We start from the raw sequence: 25,194 nt of genomic DNA, 5'->3' as shown, positions 1-25,194 counted from the left end.
CCTTCCACTCCCTGGGTGTCCGTTTCTTCACACGCAAGGCGAGAAAAGTAAGTCCGAGACGCTTTTAAGGTCACTTCCAACTCTGTCTGCTGGTTTGAAAATGCTTCTGCCGGTAAGAATGTGTGGGAACTGGCTCGGGAACTGAATGGGTTGGAGGTTATTTCCAGAAACATGACACCCTCCTGTTCAGAAGCAGTGTCCTCCCCCAGGGCCCCGATTACGTCTTCCCTCACACAGTCCCCTCCCTAACAGGACGCCAGGGCCCTGCAGAACAGGAGCAGCGCTGTCCTTAGAGCCACCCTTCTTTAATGTTGCCTTCTCTGTTCCGCAGGGGCCTCCCGACCCCCTCTTGCCTTCCCCTCAGGGTAGGTCAGCAGAGCCTGCCAGCCTGAGATGCGCCTGGAGGCTGGCTGGTCACATCTTTTCACTTACCCAAGAGCCTGGGATCTGCTAGACACGATCGCAGCTGAGCTGTTTGCTCCTGGCATTGGACTTCACATGGATGACAGCGTGACTGCAAACAGTGGTGACCTGCTCACATTTTTTCAGTCTAGAAAAATGAGCTGGAACCTCTTTAAGCCCCCCAGTGCTTCAAAGAACCATTGGCTCCTGAGATGTACTGAACGCATCTCTGCTGCAGGCAAGAAATGGGGCCGGTAGGATTAGCTTGATTCTGGGGCCAGCGCCCCACGGCAGCCCCGGCCCAGAAGGATGAGCCATGCGGGAGCCCTCAGAGCGAGACTGTCATGCCTCATTTTATACTGGCCTTTACAGACTGCGTTCTCATCTCCTGCCCATGCTTCCTCAGTAGCCCTTTGGGTGAAGGGTCATTGCTATTCCACAGAGAAGGAAGCTGAAACACAGGAGAAGTAACTGGGTGACCAGGTGGCAGGGCCAGGTCTCCTAGCCCTCTGGGCTTTGAGGTAAAACACCTCTGCCACTTACTGGCTTGTCTTTGAGTGTGCTACTCAAACACCTCAAGACTCAGTTTCTTCATCTGCATAAGGGGAACAATAGTGGTCCTCAGGGCGAAGTGAAGTAATTGGTGCCAAATGCCAAGCGTAGTCCTCAGAATGGCTACAGCTTTCCTCTAGTAAGCACTCAGTGACCCTTTGTTAGCTGTGGCCATGAGTGGTCAAATTAGTACTAGTGTTGGGTGTGGCATCATCATCTGGCCTGGTGAACTTTCCATTGCTCTCGGCTGCGGGCCGAAGCAGGTCTGGGAGGCAGGGCAGAGAGGTGACGGGTACAGCAGGGAGACAGTGGTGACAGGGATGAGTTTGGAGAGGTCCTGGCTCAGGACCCCACTCTCACCCCTGAGTGGGGGTGCCATGGCTCACAGGAGTCAGGGCTGAGCTGAGAACGAGGGGGCACAGGCGGGCAGCAAAGTCTTTAGAGAGCTCCGAGTCTCAGCCTTGGCTCCCGGCGCTGAACGTTCCACTTTCCTGAATGTCAAACTTACTCTAAAAGCTGGAGAAAAAAATAAGCGATGAGGCAATTGTGATGCCAGGTCTGGTGAAATCTGTATTTGAAAGACACTGGGGATAGAAGCCAAGGCCGGCAGGGAGAGTGATTTAGGGCCGGGGGCCAGGGAATACAAAATGTGTTTGACAGAGACGGAAAGCGCAGGAGAGGAGCCGACAGCTGCGGGGAGCTGCTGTGGGCGTGTGGCAGGTGGTGGGACAGAGCCAGCAGGGCCACGTGAGGCCATTCATGGCTGGAAACCACCCAGGACTGTGGGGATTGATGGATAAAGGGCTCTGCTGGGGTCCCCTGGGCCAGCCAGGCAGCATCAGTGAATGCCCCCGCGGTTGTCATTGGCGTCCCTGAGGCCCCCATCTCCTGGCCTGTCTGACCCTCACACTAGCCCTGCAGCTGGCCAGGGCAGGCCTCCTTGCATTGGCTCTCACACTGCCCCACCCCTCACTGTCTCTCCTTGTTGATTCATCCTACAGACGCTTTGTTTACTCCTTGCCCCAAACCTGCACCACTGAGCCTGCCTGTACCACCTTGTGAGACAGCAAGGACCACCTCCTTCACCGCAGGCCAGGTCCCATGTCCACGGAGTCCTCTTCATCTCTTGTCCTCATCTGAGACGTCTCTTGGTCCCTGAGCTTGCTGCCCTGCTCCACAGCTCCACATCTGGCCTCGTGGCCCCTCCCCTCCTGGGTGACTGCAGCAGCCCTGAGCCCCCCTTGTTGGCTGTGGTCCTGCTCTTACACCTTCTCTGAGAGGTTTCTGAGTGCATGCGCAAGGCCTCTCATCTGAAATTCTCACCCTGTCTCTCAGCCACACCCTGAAGATGGGCTCCCTGCCAGGCCGTGGCTTGTGCCCCACTGTGCCGTGGGGCTCACACCTCTCCATCTATGCTGCCCACTCTGCTTGGGGTGCTCTTTTGCCCCTCAGGAGTCTGGGTGAGGGTCCCTTTCTAGGAAGACATCTCGCCCCCGGGGCTGAGTTTGGTGGCTCCTCCTACAGTCAAGCTCACTTCTAAGCAACACCCAGTGCTCTGAGGTGAGCCTCCTGGGACAAGGATGTTGACTGTCTCTGCCTCTCCCGAGCCTAGCCCAGGGCCTGGCGTCACAATCAGCCAAATGAACAGAGGCCCTAAGAGCTGCTCGATGGATCGATTCTCAAACTGCTGAAAGCATCAGGGTTTGGAAGTGAAGGTGCAGGAGTGGGACTGAATCCTCAGAACAGGGGGAGGAAAACAAACCATGGGAAATTTAAAACAGTCTTCCCTCCAAAAAGAATTTTCCATGTTCACACATAAATCTGGTGCCATAATTGGCAAGCACTTATTGATCACACCATTCCCCTGACGTGTCGTAGGCACCTTATATATGTTCTCTCATGACACCTCACAGCTGTGCTATGCTCCAGTTTTAGAGATGAAGAAACTGCCTGCAGTGGGTTGAGTAACTTGTCTGCAGGAATATAAAGAAGTAACAAAGTGCCCTCTGCCTACAAGAAGGCAGTGGCCTGCCTGGGAAGACGGGGGCATGGCTGTGTAGGAAGGGGAGTGACACAGGTGGCCCATGGGGCAGGCAGTGGAGGAAGTGACTTCAGCTAAACACTGCACAGCAATTACAGTTTACACAGCCAGAGAAGGGAGGTGGCTGCCTCCCCCAGGACCATGGAGGCATGTGGAGGTCAGGGCCCAGCTGAGGAGGACAGTGGGCTGGCTGAGCAGAGCCAGAGGCCCCTGCCAGAGAATAGGGGTCTTGAGGCTGAAGGCGCACATAGGGGACAGCCTTGGGATGCCAACCATGGCGTAACTACAAGGTAGCTTCTGAGGCTGGGGGAGAGGGCCACACAGTAAAGCAGTGTGGAGGGCAGATTGCTGAGGAAAGGTGGGAGGATTGAGCAGGAAGGCAGGGTCTGCTGGCAGAATAGTCAGGAAGCTTTTGCAGGATGGCAGACAGGCACAGGGCAGGCTTGAGGGGTAGCAATGCAATGACGGGAGGTGATGGAAGTAGACGGACTCAGGGATGGACTGACTGCAGGAAGGTGTGGACAGCCTTTGCTTCTTACCTATCCCCCCACCTTCCAGAGTGGTATGAGGGTGTGAGCCTCCTGGAGAAGAGGTGTGAGACACTGGCCTCAAATGTACCACCATTCCTGGGTCCTGTGTGCTGCAGCGGGCACAGCCCTGGAGTCACTGGTTTGCAGTCTGCAGGTCTTGCTGCTTCAGTGTGAGGAAACTGTTCCCGTTTAGGTAAAAGGAGGGAATGACTCTTCTCTGACCTGTGAACTGGGAAGTCTGAGAAATATCATGAAATAGGTCAGGGGATATCAAGGAGGACACATCATTCTTTAGGTGAGGGACAGCCCTAACCTATGATTTTTCATCTTTGTAGAACCTTCCAGCATGCAGAAAACAGAGAAGGGCCAACATGGAACGATGGTTTGAGAGACAGTGAGTCCAGATGATCAGCAAAGGGCTTTCTAATGGAGCTTAGGGGAGCACAGACGGGGAGCCAGGCTGTCTGGGTTTACTCCCAGGCTCTGCTGCTCGCTGCTGGTGCCTTCATAGTGAGAGAGGAGGAATCACGGTCCCTACCCTAGAATGTTACCTAAAGCTCTGGGAAGACATAGGATCCAATAAGCACTATATATTATTGCTGATGTGTAATGTGATTCAAGGAGGGCTAAAATAAGACATGAAAAAGCTCTGCTCCCAGACACTGAAGAACCCTTTTCAGGAAACATTTCAAAAATAAGTCTTGGTCCACCTCCATACTTTCTGGTCCCAGCTAGGCTCTGCATTCGCCTTTGGAGAACTTTTTTTTTTTTTTTTGGCTTGCATGCACACACACACACAACACATGCACAGGCACACACACAGCTACCATCTGGGTGGTGCTTGGAGCCAGCTGACACAAGTCCTGGCAGTGTCCTAAGAGAAATCTCTTTGCAGCCTTGCTACTGGTCTTCCTGGAGAGAAGGACCTGCCACTTCCCCCATAGTCCATGATTCTACCAAACCTCAGCAATCCACTTACTTTGGGGGGGCTGGTGGACATAAGAGACCAAAATCAGTTGTCTGGAAAGAGAAAAGGACCCTGGTACACAGTGCAGCAATGGTCATTTCTAGAAGGTCTCTAAATGCAGCCAGAGGAGTCTGTGCTCTCTAAGTCAGGTGGGCCTTTGGAGCCTGACTACAGGGGTTGGCACAGGCAGCAGAAACACCCAAGGATGTGGGATTGGGACCAGTGACTACAAAACCTGTAGCACCAGGAGCCTAGTTGGCTTTGCTGGTTCCAGAACAAAGAGTGGGCGATAGGGTGTCAGACAAAAGCTCATCATAATTTAGTGGAATAAACCCTGAACAGCACCTTCACATGCCTTAGCTAAATTAGTGCAGGTCTGATCCACGGAGTTGGGGGAGAGGAGAGGCAATGAGGGCGATTCTCTTAAAGTCCAAGTTTACAATTTAAAGGGCCATCAATCATCCTGAGATTGTGGCCTTTTCTGATGCTCAAATACCTTATCTTTTACGAACTGATGGTGATGGTAGATGACAGGATTTTATATATTTTTTCCCACAAAACAGAATTGTGTATACCTAATAATGGTCTCTATAGTGTTTTTATTTTATTTTACTCATACAGAAGACCCACCAACTGAACACTAACGTTGAAATTTTAAGCGGGATTATATGCAAATTAAAGTTCAGTGACAATTTAGGACAATGATATGCAATAGAAAGAGATGTAAAATGTTCTAGTAGTCACATTAAAGTAGAAGAAATAAGTGAAATCAATTTTAGTAATATATTTTATTGGCTCCTATATATCCAGATATCATCATTTTGATATACGATCAATGTATAAAAACAAAACTGAAATACAGTAGAACCTCTGTAAGCTGACCACCTAAAGGACTGTAACAAATAAGTCACCCTACGGAGTGGTCAGCATCCATACACGTGGTGCATGTCCGGTCTATGAAGTTAGGTCCACTTAAGGACGTAGTCCATGTGGGGAGGTGGTCAGCTATAGAGCAGGTTCTACTATTCTTCTATTTTACATTCTTTTCATATTAAGTTTTTTAAAAATCTATGTCTATTTCACACTTGCAGCCTGTCCCCATTCAGACACATTTCAGATAGTCAACCCAATGAGGCTAGTGGCTACCCTCCTGGGTAATGTGTATCTAGGAGAAGAGTGTCTGGGTCATAGTCTGTCACAGTATCCCAGTGTCCCCCCTCACTCCAGGAAGCAATGTTCATTATCCTGTGACTTCAGTGAACAGGAAGAACATCTCAGCCTTTTAAACCCAGTTGACTATTTCCAGTGTAATAGACAAAGTATAAGAGCTTTCCACAGATACTAGATGCTCTCCCAGGACACTGTTAGCCCAGGCTTCCTTCTCCCTGCAGTGGCTCCATACTTCAGCTTCCCGACTCTTCTTCAGTTTGGGAGGCTTATTTGGTCTCTCTTTGCTTCATTACTGAGCTTGCCTTCACTCGGCTCCCTGCTCTGCAGCTCACCATGCCAGTGAGACCCACAGCTTGGCAAAGGGCATCTTCCCATTTGGCTTCGACCCCATGGAAGCCGCCTCACCTGCCTCTCCCCCAACCTTGTCTCTCCACCCATCCTTCACACATTTATCATATGTCTAGAAGCTTTCACACCATGCTGAGGGTACAACTGCAAATAAGTCCTTGCCTTCATGGCAGCCACAGTCAGTAAAGGAGACAGAAAAGTAATTTCACAGCAATTGGTAATAAATTACAGTGATGGGGTGAATGCAGCGTTGTAGAGAGTCACGTTGGAAAAGCCTCAGAGGACTGGAGCTGCCCAGGGAAAGTAACTTCCAAACCCAGATTAGAAGAGGAAAATCCCAGCCAGGTCTTGGAAGAATGGAGAGTGAATTTGAGGCACATGGGTGAGAGGAGGGGCCTGTAGTGTCCAAGGGAACAAAGAGCAGATGAAGCAGAACATGGCTGGGACTCCGAGGGTGCGGAAGGCAGGCGTGCCAGGTCACTAGGAGTCTCAACTCTATTTTGTGAGCAGTTGGGAAGCATGGAAAGATATTAAAGATGCAATTTTGGAAAGATCTTTCTAGCTGCAGCATGTGGGGTAGCTTGGAAAGGGACAAAGCCAGTGAGGAAGTCATGCAATAATCCAGAAAAGACTGGGAGGCAATGCAGAGAAAGAGCCAGATGGAGAGATGAAGAAGACAAATGGACAAGGCTAGGTTTAATTAGATCGGCCGTGGGGTGGAGAGAGGCAGAGTTCAAGAGTATCTCTTGGGTTTGGGCATATGGTGGATAGTGAACTGGGGAACTCGGAGGGGCCTGCAGGATTGGCTGAGATGTGAGAGGCAAAAGGTGAATGAAGAGGTCATCTCATGGGGACATGTCCGAGAAGATGTTCCATAGGATTAGGGTTAGGATTGGGGTTGTTAGCAATCGGATAGGAAATTGAAGCCTTGGAGGCAAGTGATCCAAAGAGAAGAGAAAGGTCGAGAGGAGAATTTTTCAGGAAGGAAAAGGAACGCTAAGAAGAAACAAACTATGAAGAGGGTAATCAGACTAGGGTCGCCTCGCCAGAGCCAAGGGCAGTACACTGAGCACTTAGTAAAATGTGGGACCCTCATGAGAAGAGAAGACCTGGCAACATAGACAAGTAATAGGGGCTCTGATGGGAGTGTTTGGGGGGAGAGGGTGGTAGAAGGGCACTTAAGGCAGAGGTCACAGTAACCCTGTGTGGACAGTGGCCAAGGTGCCTCTGCACTGTCTGATGGGGCCCCCAGCCCGGGTGCCTTGAAGAAACCAAACAAGTTCAAGAGCGAAGAACAAGTAGTTATCAGCTCTGCCATCAGAGAGTGACTTTGGGCAGGTCAATTCTCTGTTCTGGGCCTCAGTCTCCTCATCCATAAAGGAGGAAGAAGCTGGAGCCAATGTTACCTAAACCGGTGTTCCAGAGTTCTTTCATGGTGGGACATTATCTGGTATACTTTACTACATATATCAGCCCAGTAAATATTTGAGTTATCTCAAATGGCAATTATTTGTGAAGGATTATGTGCCAGTAAAAGTTAAAAAGTGCAAGGATAGGGAGGGGACAGATTTAGAGGTTGAAGTTTTGGTAAACAATAGGCTGGCAGAACTCTCACGAAGCTTTACCATACTGATGGGAATTGGTGAACAGCCAATAAAAGGTAACCCAGTATTTCTCAATTGCCAAAGTTATTTGACCCTTCCTGTACACTTTATTCACCAAGCATGCAAAGACATCTCCTGGAAACAGTGTCCACGGCTCACAGTGCAGGCATGACCTCACTAGGTCATCTTCATAGCTCCTTCTAGTCCTGTATTGCAGCAACCCTGATGTTTGTTTGCAGCCAGAGAAAGAAAGGTCTTTCAGCTGCTGGTGGCTCAAAAATAGAGACAGAGACTGAATATTCAGGTGAGTTCAGACAATATAGCCTCTTACGCAGTAGGGCTCCCCTCCCTAGTTAGTTTCCTAGCTTTTTAGGAAAGATTCTGTGGGGCACTTTTTTGTTTGTTTTGTTTTGGTTTTTATTTTGAGACAGTCTCTCTCTGGTGCACTGAGTAGAGTGCTGTGGCATCAAAACTCACCAGCAACCTCAAGCTCTTGGGCTCAAGTGATCTTCTTGCTTTAGTTTTTCTATTTTTAGTAGAGACACAGTCTCCCTCTTGCCCAGGCTGGTCTTGAACTCCTGAACTCAAGCAATTCATCCACCCTGGCCTCCCAGAGTGCTAGGGTTACAGGCATGAGCCACCATACCTGGCCTGCGGGGTATTCTTAGATCGCCAGGAGAATGGACTTGCAGAGTGAATTTCTCAGATCACCATTCTGATCAACAGCCTGCAACTAATTAGACAGTTGAAATGCCCGAGACTTTTCGAGGTGCAAGTTTTCTTAGAAATTCTACACTACTGGGAGCAGAAGGCAAAGAAAACTGGGAGCGTCCACTGAAAAGCGAGAAGCGAACTGCAGACCTAAGCTTGCCTGGCAGGGAGTTTCAGCCATGATCATGGTGGAGGGTTGGTACAAGGGAAAGGTTGGCCTAAGTAGGCCCACCCTGAGACCACGTCCCCAGCCGAGTGGTCTGTGCTTTTGGAATGGAGGGATGTCTGTGATAATATCTAAGGCAGCCTTTTCTAACTGGACTTCAACAAGAGAATTAAGCCGTCAAGCCCCCGGGTATCCATTTTATGAAATGAATCAACTCTCTTCTGTGCATGTGGAAGGGCACTGGTTATGAACTATGCCTGGAAGAAGTGAGCAAATAGTCACTCAAATAGTTTTCTATGTATTGTGGCTCATATGAGAGCCTCTAAAGGAGCTAAATCTATAACACATGGAACAACCCCGAAAGGCACTACAGTAGAGCTCCCTTCTGGATGGGGGGCCCCCAAGGCGCCTGTGCCTGGCATCACAGGTGGAATGAAGGTGACAGAGCATGACATAAGGGCCCTGTGACTCCGGGAGCACTGTGGGTGGGGGGTGGGGTGGATCATGATATAATTGCAAGGGCCCAGGGTGCCTGTGTTATCTATCACTGTATAACAAGTTACCCCCAAACTTAGTGGCTTTAAAGCAACATTTATCATCTCACCCTTCTGTGGGCGAGGAATCCTGGTGTGTTTTAGGTGGGTTTTCTACTGTAGGGTCCCTCACAGGCATCAATCAAAGTCACTCAGGGCTGCAGTCATCTCAGGACTTGGCTCACGTGGTTTCTCAGGATTCAGTTCCTCATGGGCTATTGGCCAAGGCCATGTCCCATTCCTTGACCTCTAGGACTCTCCTATATGGCAGTTTGCTTCACGGAAACATGAAAGCCAGGCAGATAGGAGTCACAGTCTTGTGACCTAGTCATAAGGGACAATCCATCATTCTACCTGTATTCTGTTTCTGAAAGCAAGCCACCAGGCTGAGCCCACACAAGATAAGGGACTTATATGTAGAGAAGGGGATGGGGCCAACTCTGGAAGCTGCCGCCACAGTGGCCAGCTAGGTCCCTGAGCGGTTCACCTCTGGCCCACTTATTCCCTTATAAGTCCATCGTGATTAATAACACATCCAGCAATTCAAAGGTGGCAGCATAATGGAACAGCAGATCTCACTGTTAAGAGACGTGGGATTTCCATAACACCAAAGAAGAATGGCTGTTGAGGCAAGAAGTAAGAGCAGGGTATGTTTATGTGGATGAACAAATTAATCTACATGTGAAACCCCAGTGAAATTGACATGAAATAATAATTTCATGCCTTACAGTAGATCAGTGTTGCCCATGAAATGAGATTAAAAGGAATTTCTGATTTTACAGTTGTCATTCTTTTTAGACTGCTTCCGTTTTCCTCTTCTGAAGAGTGGAGTTTGAACCCAGGGGCCTGCCGCAGATTTGGCCTTTTACACTTTTTGTTCATCTTCCTTTTCCTCATAGCTGAGAGTAGGCTCCCTTACACAGACCTGCACAGGGGATATATTAGATGTTCTCAGTTCTAACAACTAAATCTGTGATTCTAAAAGCCAGGAGCAAGTTCACTGCCCTCTGTTCTGAGAGAAGCAACATTCTGGAAAGATCTGTAGCCAAGAGCTCCTCTCTGCTTGCTCTTTCTTTCTTTTTTTTTTTTTTTTTTTTGCAGTTTTTGGCTGGGGCTGGGTTTGAACCTGCCACCTCCGGCATATGGGGCTGGTGCCCTACTCCTTTGAGCCACAGGTGCCACCCTGCTTGCTCTTTCTTCCTTGCAGACATCAGCTTTGAGTTTGGGGTGGTGACGAGGACAGCAGGGAATGAGAAGATGTTGTCCATGAAGCTTGCTCTGGACTAACACTGGTGACAGAGTAAGTGACAGAGATGGACCTACCCCACGTGCACCCAGGATCCACAGGCTGTCATTCCCTTGAGGACAGAGAGCAAGCTCTCTCCCAGGAAGGCAGTCCCACTCCCACTTTCATGTCTTGGTGCCTGTGTTGCCAACTCCTTTCTGGCCCTGGAGTTTAGGAAAATGGAACACGTGAGATCAGATAATTAAGTTTTCAAACTCATTCTAGAAAAAGTGCTACAAACCTCATTGCTGAGTATCACTAAAGTCACCTTCGAGTTACTCCCTTTGGGAGGCTCTGCATCGACACCAGCACCCTTCAAAGCAATTTTGGAACTCTTTTTCTAGAATGGTCATCATAACTGTCATTGTATGAGGGCTGACAATTAAGTTCACAAATCCATCCTAGAAAAAGTGCTGTATACCTCACTGCTGAAGATCAGATGACCACAGAGAGTTCACGAACTTAATTATCTGATCTTGTATAGAGAAAGTAATTCATTCGTTTTCTGCTTTGGTTGACTTCTGCAGTGTGCATTGGAAGTACGGGAGTTGGAAGGAAATCTTAATTTCTATTTAGGTCAAAAGTGCTTTCTATTGGGTAATACATGTTCATAAACTGTCCCACCCAGGGTCCTAGTGAAGTCACATTTTCACTGACCCTCCTGGGCTCCAGTGGGAGCCACTGTCAACAATGTTCCTGACAGCTCAGCCAGTATTTCCCCACCTTCATGTAACCACCTGGGAGCAGCAGCCTGTCCTTCCCTCCTGGACAGGTCACTGAAACTGCTGGTTTCTGGAACTTGGCAGAAACTTCCTGTGTACCCAAGTGTTATCCAAGTGTGGGCACTTGAGTTCCCACAGCATACAAGACCACAGATAGACCTAGGTGACAACTGGAATGGTCCTGGCATGAGGTATTATTACAGCCTGTGACAAAGATGCTGGAGTCTGGCAGGCCTGGGTTCAATTCCCTCTGCTAGCCGAAGTGAGCTCCTTAGCCTCTGTGCTTGTCCCTTCCTTAGTGAATCTATAAAATTGTAGCCACCTCATAGGGTTGTTGTGATGATTAAATATAGGGGTGCTTTGAGCAATGCCTGCCAGCAAGGCTTCAACGCTAGTGTTTTAACACCTTCCCATGAGTGGATATCATCAATACTGTAAACCAGGGAATTGAGGTTCAGCCTGAGTGGTCCACCCCAGGCCTCTTTGATATCTGTTACATCAGGCGACTGTTCCCTGTTCTCTAACTGCCTCAGTCTTCCCTTCTGGGATGCCAGAGCCTCCCTTCAAGACCCAGACTGGCTTACTTTGATATCCACATTTTAGTAATGATAATTACACCCTAGTTTTACACTTGAGAATGAAATCCTGAATGTTTATAATCTATGACCAAGTCTTGTCTCCCATGAAGGCAATGAGGATGAAGACTGCATGTCTGGGAATCCAAGGGGTTGGTCCCGGCCCCCGCAGATAGCACGGAACTGCCAGTAGCCCTGATTGCTCATCAGTGACAATCACCACACCCCTTCACAGGCTGCTGCCAGACTGAATAAGCTCGTGGGCTAAGATAAAAGGCATGTTGGCACCATGATGGCATTGTGGTGACTGACAGCCATTGTCACTGAGCATGTTTCTGATGTGGCCATGTTGACACATATTCGGGGTTAGGGACAGTAGGCAGGAGGCAGTAACTATGAAGGGAGAAGGTTCCACTCCTGTCCAGGCCCTGGGTCAGAGGTTCAGCTCACCTCCTAGGCAGCATCTTTGGCCAGTGTGTGGCACCAAATGCTGGAGAGACTAGTGGCCCAGGAAGCACCCAGCAGCTCCTGTCTTACCTGGGGAAATAGAGTCTTCATTGACTCATTCTTAACAAGAGGAAAGAGAAAGAAATGTCACAGCACATCACAGATCACGAGTGGCCTGGCTGGCAGCCCTGCAGACCCTGGGAGTCTGGTTGCACACAAAGCCAGGGACCGCCTGCCTCCTGGCTCCGGAGACTTGTCTGGTATCCCCCACCCCCACAGCGATCTTTCCTGCTCACCGGCTCTTCTTTCCAGTAAAACCTAGAATCTTTAATAAATCATTAATGTGCTTTCTTGTCAGTCTGCTGGCGCCAGAGCTCTGTGTAGGCAGGCATGCGCATTCCCTTGCGCCCCTAATAGAGCTGTTTGATTAATCTTTTAGACCCCTCCCACAGAAAGCCTGCTGTCCGGGCCAACTCTCCTTGGGATGTCCAGCCCTCGGGGCCTCTCTCAGCCTCTTGGCCAGCCTTGTACACCCATGACTCATGCGCAGGGCTCAGAGGCACAGGGCATCTGCTGGCTTGAATCCAGTTGGGTTCACAGGGGTGCTGGGGACAAGCCCCAAGGAGGAGTCTGGGAATCTGGGTGCCATCAACTCTGTCATTCACCAGGTGTGTGACCCCTACCAAGAGTCTGAGCCTCAGTTTACCTCATTTCCAGAGTGGGTGTGCTCGAGGCTGTTGAGGGTCAGATGAGGCAAGGGGTGGGCCATGAGCAAAAGTGGCAGGAATGTCCTGTGATGGCCTTTGAGCCTAGGAAGTGTGAGACTTCACCCTGCCACCTGCCCTCCTCTGCCTGCGCTTGCTGCGTGGGGGCACTCTTGGGATTCCTGCCCAGTCTCAGGAGGGCCCCTGTCCTTTCCACTGTAGGCAGAGGAGGCTGGCGGCTCAGAGGCCAGGAACACAGCTGCCCGGGCTCCAACTGATGCCTGCTGTGTCAGCACGGCCAGGCAGGCAGGAGGCGGAACTGGGTTATCCCCACCGCCCCTTCCTCTTCTAAACCACAGTCAGAATACACTGGAAGGTGGAAGGTCTGTAGTTGTGATGGCGATTGTAGCCTCCATTTACTCGGTGCTTACTAAACACTAGGCACTTTGCATATGTTATCTGCAGTCTTCACAACAAGAATTCATAGCGATCCACATTTTACAGGTGACAGTATTGAGGCTCTGAGAAGGGAATGACAGGCCCAAGGGCACGCAGCCAGTTCTCAGAACATCCTGATTGAAGCCCAGGCCTTGGCGTCCAGGTTCCTTTCCTTGACACTGATGCTGTCCTCTCTGATCTCTCCTGCTCTTGCCTCTGTGCCCCTTACCCACTAGAAGGACAGGATGGAACCACTCACCAGCGATGTCTTTCCAGCCCCTGCAGCCTCTGCATTCACCCAACAGGCAGCATGGTCTGCAGATTTGCACTGGTGTTAAAAATAATAGTAGTTTCTATTTGCCAGGCATCTGTTATTACCTAACACAGTAATAGTCTAGGGGATGAATTATCTCTGTTTTCCAGATCAAGAAACTGAGATTTGGAAATTGTAAAGTTGGATGCCCAGTGACACAGTTGAGTCTCAGCTGCACAATGGTCCTTGTGACATTCTGTTCAAATTAACCATGCTTACCGAACGTGGAAGCAGAGCTTCCAGCTGCTGCTGCTGTGGGAGCCCTCACGCACCCCGTTTCACAGATGAACAGGCAGCATCCTGTGAGCAGGGTGGTTTGCTGAAGGTCCCACAGCTGGCCTGTCATGTCCTGACCCTAAGCCAGGGCCCTGTGAACTACCTCGCTTAGTCCAAAGGTCCAGATTGGTGCTTGCCACTGGGTTTCTATGCCCTGTCTGTCTCTGCCTCACCCACGAGACCTGTACCTCCTTCTCCACCCCAGGCAGGGTTACACCTCTGCCAGGTGTGTGTGCACGCTACTGTGTCATGCACCAACACACCTGCCGTCCTAGCTGGTACCTTCAAGGCATGGAAAGTGGCTCCTGTCTCCTAAAGTTCTCTAAGCAGTAACAACTCACAGTACCTCCCTCCCTCCCCAACTTGCCCCTAAATAACTTACATCGGGAAAGCTGGGGCTTGGGGTTCCCCTGCATCCCAGCATGTGGAAGGGGAAGCCATATCCAACCCAGTGCCCAGGGCCTGACCCCTAGAGGGGATTTCAGAATATCCTCTCCCCACGGCAGGGATCATCAGAGCCAGGGAATCCTTGGGTTATTGGATATACCCTGTTCCTGGCAGTGTTTTCCGAAGAGGCCAATTAGCTCAGGCTCTCTGTTTTGCCCCCTGTCTCTGTTGGAGAGAACAGAAGACTCTGCTCAACTGTCTGACTTGGGACTTTCCTTTAGAGGGACAGACGGTCCCCTGTTCCCAGACATCCACCTGCTCCTCCTGGTGCTGACTGTACTGGCTGCCTCCTGCTCTGCCAGGGCCTCTCCAAGCCCCTCCACACTCTCACGGACTCGCGACCTACCAAGCAGGCCCTCCCCACATCTCAACCGGTTGCCAGCCCTCCTCCCTCCTCTCTAATCAAGTCAGGTCTGTGTCCAATGATAGGCAAGTCCAGGTAACTCACTGGGGGCCATTTCAAGACATTTTCCTTCTCTTTTTATAATGGTTATCTAATGCACAACAAATCACTCCTGATTTAACTTTGTGACTTCAAACAACAAGAACCATTGATTGCCTTCACTGTGTCGGTGGGTCAGTAATTTGGAACACCTTGGCTGGGCGGGAGGTTCTGGCATATCGTCTCACTGAGCTGTACTTGGAAGTGCACTGTAGCTGCTGTTATCTGATGGCCTGACTAGACCTGGTGGGCCCTCCTCCACGGTGGCTCTCTCGTGTGGCTGGTAAGTTGGTGCCAGCTGTGAGCAGGTGGCCCCAGTTCCTCTCCACAGGGCTGCTTGAACATCCTCACAGCATGGTGGCTGGCTTTCCCCAAGTTCTATCAGTCATATTAACTACCCTGGTTCAGTGAGGGAGGGCACACCTCAAGGGCATAAAAACCAGTAGATGAGAGCCACTGGGAGCCATCTGGGAGGCTTACTGCCACACCTCAGAAAACTAGAAAAAGTGATTACATCTTTAGCTGATGTAGGCATGGATTTCCTGATTTTCCTTCTTTCTCCATAAATGAGCATCAGATATACTTAAATCCTGTTCTAGTGATGTAGAGATGAACAAGGAAGTTCTCTCCCTTGATGAACTTATAGTCAACTGAGAGAGTCTCATCATGAGAAGTGTGTGTGTAGAATTATAGGAGCACAAAGGATAGGTCCTTACCTATGTGGGGGAGTATATAACACCTTTACAGCAGAGAGGACATTTGCTCTGGGTCTTGAAGGATGAATAGGAGCTCCTCAGGTGAAGGAAGGAGGAAGGACATTGCTCCATGCAGAGGGGACAGCATGAGCAATGGCAGAGAGTTATGGTGGCATTTAAGACTGTGAGTGTGGAAGGTCTTAAAGGCTGTGATGGGGAGTTTGGACTTTATACATCAGGAGCTGCTAAAAGGATTCAGGCCAGAGGAAGGCCTGGCAGAGTTGGGCGGTAGACAGGTTGAGACTGGGAGAGCAGAGGCTGGAGGCGGGGAGACTGGGCAGGAGGCTGCTATAGTGCTCCCCTGAGGAGTGAAGACTGTTCCAGCTGGGCCATGATGAGGAGAGAAGTGAGGCATTCAGAAGGTGGAGCTGAAAGGACATAGTGGGAAGTTGCCTCTATGGGGAGAGTACAGGCCTGAAGGTCATGGCTCACCCTTCCCACTGTCTCTAGCCCCAAGTCCTGGCTCCTTGTTGATGAGCTGAGTCCTGAGCAGAACAGCCCAGCTTCCTCTGAATAAGTTCTCTGTGCCAACAGCATGCACTAAACCATCCAGAGTTATCAGGGAGGCAGAGGGACATCAGACCCTATAGCCTGGGCCTGAGGATCTTAACTGTTTTAGGCCACAGACTTCTTTGAGACTCCACTGGAAACTGCAAACCATCTTTTCAGGGAAATAATGTACATTTGCACACGCAGTTTGCAAAGAGTTTCAGAGGGCTCACCCACCCTTGAAGGCCATCCCTGGGCCCACATTAAAAGCCCCAGGCCTATGGGAAAATAGGAAAGTGAAAAGAGAAAATGTTTGACTCCCCCCAAAGTGTGATATTTTTACTTCCTCTTTAATACCCCCCCCAATATTTGAGCAACCCTGAAACAGCAAGAAACAGGAGGAAGCATTTACCCAGTGATGGCCCTGGTGGCACCAGCCTCACTCGGCAGGTTTATTTTCATTATTATAGTAATTTTCGGGCTGCAGGCTACAATTTTCACTTGCAGCGAGGTATTAAATTGAAATTACCCCAGATGTAATTGTCATACAAAATAATCCTGGCTCCATGGAAGTGAATGCTTTTTCAAGATGGGGTTTTATTGCCTACACAGGGGTTGGGGGCGTCACCTCTTTAAACATGCCAGATTCAGGTGTGTGTGGCAGGGGCTGGGGCAGCCTGGCACAGCGGGCTGGAGCTGTTGGCTCAGAACCCGGTAAGCATCTGCCTGCTGGCAGGGGCTCAGGTGAAAGGGCTGGAAGGAAAGCAGCTGAGGAGCAGAGCCCGAGATTTGGGGTTGGGTTCATGCGGCTGGTGGGGACCGCTGTGCACACTCAGGCATACACGAAATGCCACTTTCACCTTCTGTTTATCACCTTGATTTGCTCCAAGCCCAAGTTGCCCCAAGGTCATGGGAAATGTGGCTTCAGTTATTCTCTGAGCTCCCGGCCCCTCCTAGGGTCAGGTGAGGCCGTGGGATCTTACCCCGTGCTCTGGGGTGAGCAGCTGGGGACACCCTCCAGACACTAAGTGCCCTTGTTCCTTGCCCAGCGGTTCTCAACCTGTGGGTCGCGATCCACAGGAACTGTATTAAAGGGTCACAGCATTAGGAAGGTTGAGAACCACTGTTCTAGCCCTTCAGGTCTTCTTTGCCCCAAGTCTCACTGTCTTTGCCTTTCCTTCCCCAGATGCACCCTGCTGGTATATTATACGGACCTCCCACCCACCAGCATCATCATCACCTTCCACAATGAAGCCCGCTCCACCCTGCTCAGGACCATCCGCAGGTGAGGGCCCCTTCCTGGTCTGTCAGCAGCTCCAGACCAGTGCTTGGTGAGGGGGTGTGTGCTCACCGGGTGCCGGCCTGAGCTGGGAACTCCAGGCACGTCTTACTGCACATCACACACAGCCACTCAGTCACTCCTCACCTTCCCAGGAGGGAGGCTGCTGTCACATTCTAGAGGGAGAAAGATAAGGGTCTTTCTCTGAGAAAGGCCTGGGGTGTCAGATAACTGTGGAAAGTCTTGGGATATAGGCCTTCCTGGCTGTGCTAGAGGGCCTCTAGGGCACAGGCTCCCATGTTCACAGCTAAGAGAGGAGCTGAGGCCCAGGGGAGCCTCAGGCCTGCCAGCTGTGGCCCACCCAGCCCCTGCCTCTCCAGCCCCTACCCACCTGCCCAGGGTGATGCTGATGCCAGTCAGCTAAGGTTTGCCCTCCTGGCCGTGCCTGCCCTGGGCTCAGTCCACCCTCAGCCCTTGTCTGGGTTGGGTTCTTGCTCTAATGGGTGCATTCTGCATGAGTTTGTGACATGTCCATGTTCCAACACCAGCCCCTCACAGAGCTTCCTCAGAACACAAACCTTTAATCACAGGCCTGCCCGTGAATTCCTCCCTGGGTCCTCTACAGATCCTGGCTGTTTTGCTCCCCTCCTTTCCCAGTGCTCACCTGACCTTTACTCAGGCTCCAGGATCTGCCTCATCTTAAGTTCTGCTCTTCTTCAGACACACCTTGGCCTGTGCTCAGCTAGGGACAGGGAAGGCTGTTGCCACACCCACTTTACAGCTGAGGAAGCCGAGATGGGAGATGGAAATCAAGGCCTAATGTTACGCACAACTAACAAGAGTGAAGCACTCTTGGCCTCGCACTCTGACCCCACAGTCCTTTCAGCAGCCCAACTAGAGCAAGGCTAATTCTGGTGGTGGCATTCAGCATCAGCATTGCTAGGCAGCAGAATGACACAGCCACCCCTGCCAGCAGAGCGAGACCCTTGTACCTCCATGCCTGCCGGATTCAGCTTGTTAGCATCCTCCTAGATCTGCTGGGCTGCATGTCACATGGTCGCCTGATGCCACCCAGAAGGAAATAAGATTAAATATGGGCCAAGTAAAGGATACCAAGCCCAGCAAAATCTCTGTCATTTCCATCAACCAAGCCACATGTTTCCTTTCTCCCTCCCGCTCCCTCATGGCTGTAGCAGACAGGATGCTCCAGGTGAGGGGAGGTAAGTTCTGCAGCAGACGGTCCCTGAGGGAAGGCTCAGAGCTTCATCCCCACCTGCCACTAATCATGGGTGTCCCCTGTGCACAGTCAGTACGTCCCACAGAAACACAGGGAGGGGCCTGTCCAGACACGAGGTTTTCAGCCTGCTGCCTCCACCCGTCCAAGGGGACAGCTCTGTCTGCTGCCCAGAAGTCCTTGGCCACTGATGGCTGGCTCTGGGCACAGCCTCGAGTTCGTCCTGGCTTCTGCATTCACCCTACAAGCTATGAGATTTGAATTTGATTTCCCAACAAGGCAACAGCTTTTGACAAGAAAATGTGCCAAGTCACTGTCAGGTGTCAACCGTGAGTCTCACGGTAGATTAATAAAGTGCCAGCCTGATTTATAAACTGGGGCAGGTGTGTGTGGGGGTACAGGGATGGGCAGGTCCGATTTACCTGGGTGTGTTCTGGTGAGGGGAGCTCAGAGTGTCTTGGCTGAGCAGACACACAGTGGAGCACAGGTGCTAGACCATGGCCCCCTGCCCCATATACCCTCAGGATCTGCTTGATCATGGAGGCAGGGGTGGGGAGGGGAACAGTGCAACAAGCCAATGGCAGTCTCTGCTTTCCCACCACCACCCATGGTGGCTGCAACACAGGTCTTGACTGGGCATGTCTGCTGATGTTTTCATGAGGACACTATAAATTAGCATCTGAGTGAAGCTCCTAGCTTTCCAGGCCAGCAGCTTCTGGTACTTCAAGGAGTTCTCTGATGGCTGCACCCCACTGCACTCATGTGCACCCCATGGAGTCTTCCTCCAGTCCTTCTCTGCATATCACTGTTCTGACCTTTAATGCATTTTTCCTGTGCAGTCTTCAGGGAGCTGTCTTGGGAAAAGAACTCTATCTTATCCATCTCTTACTTAACCTCCCCACAGCTCAGTTTCCAAATCAAGGAAATGGGAATACTAGTTGTACTTAGCACACAGGGCTGCTTCAGGCTAGTCAGCTAGAGGACTGAGAAGTGTGCCTGGCACAGAGTAAGTGCTTGGCGAGAGAAAAGCGTCTGTGGGACATTTAAAAGGGCACTGTACTTGGAGTCAAGTCCCAAGCCTACCACTTCCTAGCTGTGTGACCTTGGGCAGGTTGTTCACCACATTTGGGAAGAAATGGTGATAAAAGTGTCTTTTGTGTTTCTAGCTCTCTCGCATGTTCCACAATAAACTTTCCTCTGGGGAATGCCTTGGACATTTTGGAGCACTACAAAGTAATACAGGGTCTCAGGGGCCTGCTGCTCCCTGTGCCTCCTAACACTATGCTTATGTTATTGGGGACACTATAGCCACTGTGCATAGACTTAAACCCATCAGCTCCGAGATGTATTTCTCCTCTTCCTGCTGATCCTCCATATCTTTTTAATAGTAACAGCGATACTCACTAATGACAATATTAACATGGTAGATGTATCCTGAGCTCTGGGTACACAGAACACAGTCCATGTCTCACTGTAGGTTAGGAGCCTCACCCTGAGCCTGTGCACTGTGTTCTGCCTCGAGGCCCAAGGCCACAGGCCAGGAAGTGGAGAAGCCAGCCTGCCCGCCTGCCTGGGGATGTGACCCCAGCTCCTCTGTCCACTGCCCCGATGGATGGGCAGCTGCCCTGACACTTGGCTCTCTGGGAGGGGGTTTGCAGCCCCTCAGCACTATACCTTTCAGAAGACACCATGATGTGCCAGATGACGTAGCTGAGAAAGCCCATTTCCTGCCTCCTGGAACTCCAGGTGAAAACCAGGCCCCTAGCGCAGCCCTGACACAGGTGACCTGCAGGATAGGGCCTGGGAAGCACGGTGTGTGGACACACAGGAGCTCACCCATCAGCAGCTGGGTGGGAATGGATGTTAGAGGTGGGGTCAGGGGAGATTACTTCTATGAGTTTCCCTGCCCTATCTGCTGCACAAATCAGTAGCACTGAGAAAGGAAGGAATGGACAGCACGGCCTACCCCACCTTTGCCATCAATGAAGGGATCTTCCCCAAGGTACCTTCCATCTTTAACTTCCTAGCACTCTGGACAGCTCCCCTCTCCCTCCCACTGTGCCCCTGCCCCCCACCACAAGCTCTTAGTTTAGCTGGGGACAGTCAGAGCCAGGCAGAGGTTAGGCGGAGTGGATGGATGGTGGGAAGGGAATCCAACATTGGTGAATTAGGGGACATCCTCCCCTAAGAAGCAGGAATGCTGCTGATGCAGTGAGTCCTTGTGTATATGTAAGACTCAGGGTGTCCCCTTTCTCTTGGGGCACCATCCTACAGCCCTGCCCCTCCCCTGGAGAGCTTTGGAGCCTGCACAGCTGATCACATCACATCCTGATCTTCTCACTTTGGCTTTTTTGGTAATATCCTAGATCTAGAGGAGACATTTCTCAGATTAAAGTGATTAAGAATTTGGATTCTGGGGCCAGATTTGCCTACTCTCCCCTTAACAGCTGTGCGACCCTAGGCTAGCTACTTTACCTCTCTGCCTCAGTTTCCTTTTCTACAAAATAGAAACTACTACTGATAACTACCTGGGGTTACTATGGAAAAGACTGAGTAAGTTCAGATGGGTAAAGAACTTGGAGCAATGCCTGGCACACAGTGAGCCTACACAGGTGATAACAGGTGTTTTTATGAGCTTCCAACCTTGGAAGACAGCTGTGGCTCTCAAACTTGAGCAGGGAGTAAGAGCTCCTGGAGGGCTTGTTAAGACACTTTCTTGGGCCCCAACCCCAGAAAGTCTCTCTTACCCTGTCTCCTGGAAAACTGTTACTCTCTTACCCTGTTTCCTGTTTTCCTGGACAGTGTCTTATTTTAAGGTGTGCTCCCAAAGATGTGCTAGGTCTTATTTTCAGGGGACGTCTTATCTTTCCTGTAAGTAGGTCTTATTTTCGGAGGATGTCTTATTTTCGGGAAACAGGGTAGTAAGTCTGGATCCCAGGTGATGGTGGCTTGGGGCTTGGGCACTGAGGACTATAGCTGAAAGTCATGCAAATTGCTATTATTAGTTTCAGTATTATTAATGTCAGTCCCCTCACTCAGAGAGCAGCAGCTATGTGCCAGGCACCGTGGGCTCTTCTCACGCAGCTGAGGAAATTCTGGTGCTGACGGCAGAACACTTACTGAAGCCCTCCCAGCCTGCAAAGGGCGATGCGCAGATGCAGCTCTTGAACCCAAGTCAGTCTCACTCCAGAACAACTAAACTCAACTGTCAGCCGGCCCCGGGTCTTCATTCTACTGATATTTATGGAGTGTTTGATAAAACCTGCCTGCATAGAGCACTGTGGAGTTCACAAAGCAATTTCAAGTACATTTCCTCATTTTATACGCACAAAAGCCTGTGAAGTAGGTCAAGTATTAATATCACTTGCTTTTACAAGGAAAATGTAATTACAGGAGGAAACAAAGGCAGGGAGTGAACCAGCGTCTGTCTGGTTCAGGATTATATAGCTAGTAGGTGGCAGAGTCCACCTGGCCTCTGAGCCCACACTGCCTCACTGGCTCCTGTGGGCTCCTCGGGGCCACAGTTAGGATGCAGCCAGGATAGACTCTGCCTGCCCAGCTGCCCGCTGCCAGAGAGGTGAGCTGCACATAGGAGACTCAGTTTTAGAATAATCTCAAGCAGAGTGTGGCCCAAATACGCTGGTGGGACCAGTACATGCTCCCGTGCTGAGGCCACATAAGGAGTGGGGGCGGGGGCAGCCTGAGTAAGGGTTACACAGAGAAGGGTTACCTTGCCTTGGACCTTGGGGAAGGGGGAGTTACTTTGCTATAGACAGGGTGGTGAGACAAGAAGGAGGCTCTAGCAACCAGGATTTGGGGGATGAGTGTGTATAAGGGAGGGCCCCAGAGGGCCATCTGGGCCACCCAGGTGCCCATAGCACAAGCCCATCCTCCATCCCAGGCCCTCCCAGCCGCTGGCTACGTCTAAGGGGACCCGGCTACCATGCCAATTGCTGCAATTAGAAGAGCAAAAACAAGCCAGGTGTTCCCAGGAAATGGTCTAATTAGCACTTACTGCTGACGATTTCTTCCTTTTTTTTATTTTTTTTCTCTTTTCTGTTTTAAACCCTGGACATTTTTTATTCGCTAATCATCTCTCAGTTCAACCAGTGCAGTGCCGCACGAGATTTACCTTTTGATGTTCACAGAAGAGAACTCTTGAATTTCAAAGAGCCGCAGGGATGGGGAGAACCGAATGCACAAGCTGTAGCCGTAATCAAACCTCATTAGAGGTTATTCTTCCAGTGGGTTTTCTGCTCTCTCTTGCCTCCCTCCCTGATTACAGGGATGGTGGTTATGTGTGTGTGTGTCTCCTTTGGGACCATGGTGGCGACGGACCCCTCCCGCACCCCACGGTGGAGGCTGCAGTCTTCTCCCCCTCCCTGACCCCAGCTCCCAGCAAGCAGTGACTGTGGGGTCAGGCTTTGTGTTGGGGTTCCTCTCTCTACTGTACAGTAGCTGTTATGGTGAAAATTAAGGCTTCATAAATATGGTAGCTCCAGACAAAGTTCCCCTCCAGGGGAATCTGTAAGGAGAGGGGGTGGCACAGCACCTCTGCCAGCAACCAGCCAGAACCCCCTCTCCAAAGTACACGGGGCTCTGGGCATCCCACGGTGGCTGATGTGGTTTGGGAGTTTTCAGGAGAAGCAGGATCCAGCCATCTTTGTCAGGTATGGGACCCAGAGGTAACAGTGAAATCTGATCCTTGCTCCTGGGTAGAGGCCCTTAGCACAGGAGGGGCAACTGAACTCTATGCAATTCAAAAATCGTGAATGATGCCAGAAAAGTAATAATTGCTATCATTTACCAGCACTGAGTGCCAAATACCATGCTTCACACTTCATATGAAGTTTCTCCTTTAATTTTCTCAACAGCACTGTGGAGTAGGTATTCCTGTTATTAGCCCTGTTTTATACATAGGATACTTTGCTGCACAGACCTGTATAGTAACTTGCCCAAGATTACACAGTTTATAGGAAGTCTCTACTGCACCACAGGCTTCTGTAGGCTAGAACCCGCTCTCCTCTGTTTATCATCATGCCCCATCCTGGGTAACGGCTCACAGCAGGTGTGCCTTGAATATCTCTCACGGAGTGGCAAAGGGCCAAAGTGTGCTGGCCTCTGGCAAGATGGAGAGCAGTGCACAAGGATCCTGCCATGAGATATTAGCTCCTGGCAGGAACAATAGGCGGGTGAGATGCAAAACCAACCTTCAGGTTCAGGAAGTGAGAAAAGCCAAGGATCAGATACAAACTGCTGAGGGATCCCAGAGGAGGAAGTAATTAATTCTCACTAAGTGGGGTGGAAAGCTGTTAGAGAGGAAGTGACATTCGAACTGGCCTGTGGGCAGCATGGAGTGTTTCCAGCAGTAGCAGCAGCAGGAGAAAGGCTGTGGGTTAAGGAGCAGAATGTCTTCAGACAGCGGCATGGGGAGTGGTTCAGGGCATGGGTGGGCAGGCTCAGACAGCCAAGGACTATGCAGGGGTCAGGGGATTGGGATTTAGACTTGGGGGAGCCTTGGAGGGTGTCAATTTATTTATTTGCATTAGTGAGGAAAGTCACACTATCAGATCTGGGCATCAGAAAGCTCATTCTGGAAGCCACAGGGAAGGCAGCCTGGGAGAAGCTGGGCAGGTCAAGGCTATTGCAGCTAAATAGACACAAGAGGTTGAATCAGGGCACAGGTATAAGAGGTGTAAGTGGTTGGAGTGACATTTCAAATAACAGCAGCCAGTGTTGTTCACCGATTTGCTGCAGAGTTCCAGGGAGCTGGTGGTAGGTGTGTTGTGGTGGCATTCGCTAAGACAGAGAAGGCAGAATTGCACCCTGCTGGCTCACAGATGGGCAATGTGACTGTGTGACTGTGCAAGCCCTGTGCTGGCTCTGAGTTTTCACTTCTCAAATGCAATGGTGTCTTTTTAAAACTCCGGTTAACACATACATTTTGCCCCTGGAAGCCATAATGAGTTTTTTCTCTTTCCATCTCACAGCGTATTAAACCGCACCCCTATGCATCTGATCCAGGAAATCATATTAGTGGATGACTTCAGCAATGACCGTAAGTAATGTCACTGTTTAGGCACCAGTGCCTATTCCCAGACCCTGTGTGACAGGCAGAGGTGAGCATGCTGGTTCCTGGGGATGGGCAAAGGCCTGGTCTATAACAGGTGTGGAAGACTTTATCCGTGGCTGGGCTCAAGGAGAGAAACTTTACTTTTAAAACAATCCTGGGTTCTTTGTTGTGAGTCTTTGAAGACATAATCCATTAAGTTTTGCAGATTCTTGATGTGGTTGGTATGTGAGTATATGTGTGGCTGCATGTACACTTTTTTGAGTATGTGTAAGTATGTGTGGCATGCACATGAACTTGTGTCATTGCCCCCTAACCTACCTTCCTGGTCATGGGGAAAGATGCTGAAAGTTTAGAGGTTCACACTGGGACCAAAGCCCAGAGTAGTGCCCATCACTAGAGATTCCTCACTTTATGCTGCAATAATCTTCAGTATGAGCTGAGGCTAACAGGCCCTCTCTCTGCCATGCCGAGGGAGGTCCATGTGGGCCCTATCTTTGGGACCTCCAAGGTGACCCCCCATCCCCTGGCCCTGACACAGTGCATGACCACCTGTCACCTCCCAACATACTCTCATCACCATCTCCTATCTCGTGTTCTCCAGTCATGAGGGTTGGAAAGCTGTTACAGAGCAAGTGACATTTGAACTGGCCCTTGTGGGCAGCATGGGGTATTTGCAGCATTGGCAGCAGGG

The 25,194-nt window shown here is 50.5% G+C and overlaps 1 protein-coding gene across 2 annotated transcripts in view; it reads left to right on the top strand.

The window, feature by feature from the left end:
- The window catches only part of GALNT14 (polypeptide N-acetylgalactosaminyltransferase 14), a 232,321-nt gene that overhangs the window by 157,621 nt on the left and 49,506 nt on the right, over positions 1–25,194 (top strand). For both annotated transcript variants that reach the window (XM_053588156.1, XM_053588157.1), the window contains exons 3-4: positions 17,104–17,202; positions 24,421–24,488. In XM_053588156.1, coding sequence (XP_053444131.1) covers positions 17,104–17,202; positions 24,421–24,488 — 167 coding nt within the window. The remainder of the gene's footprint in view (positions 1–17,103; positions 17,203–24,420; positions 24,489–25,194) is intronic.

The sequence above is a fragment of the Nycticebus coucang genome, chromosome 4 (genome assembly GCF_027406575.1).
Source record: "Nycticebus coucang isolate mNycCou1 chromosome 4, mNycCou1.pri, whole genome shotgun sequence".
NCBI lineage: Eukaryota > Metazoa > Chordata > Mammalia > Primates > Lorisidae > Nycticebus > Nycticebus coucang.
The sequence above is the reverse complement of the archived record's forward strand: the minus strand, read 5'-3'. Positions and strand labels throughout refer to the sequence as shown.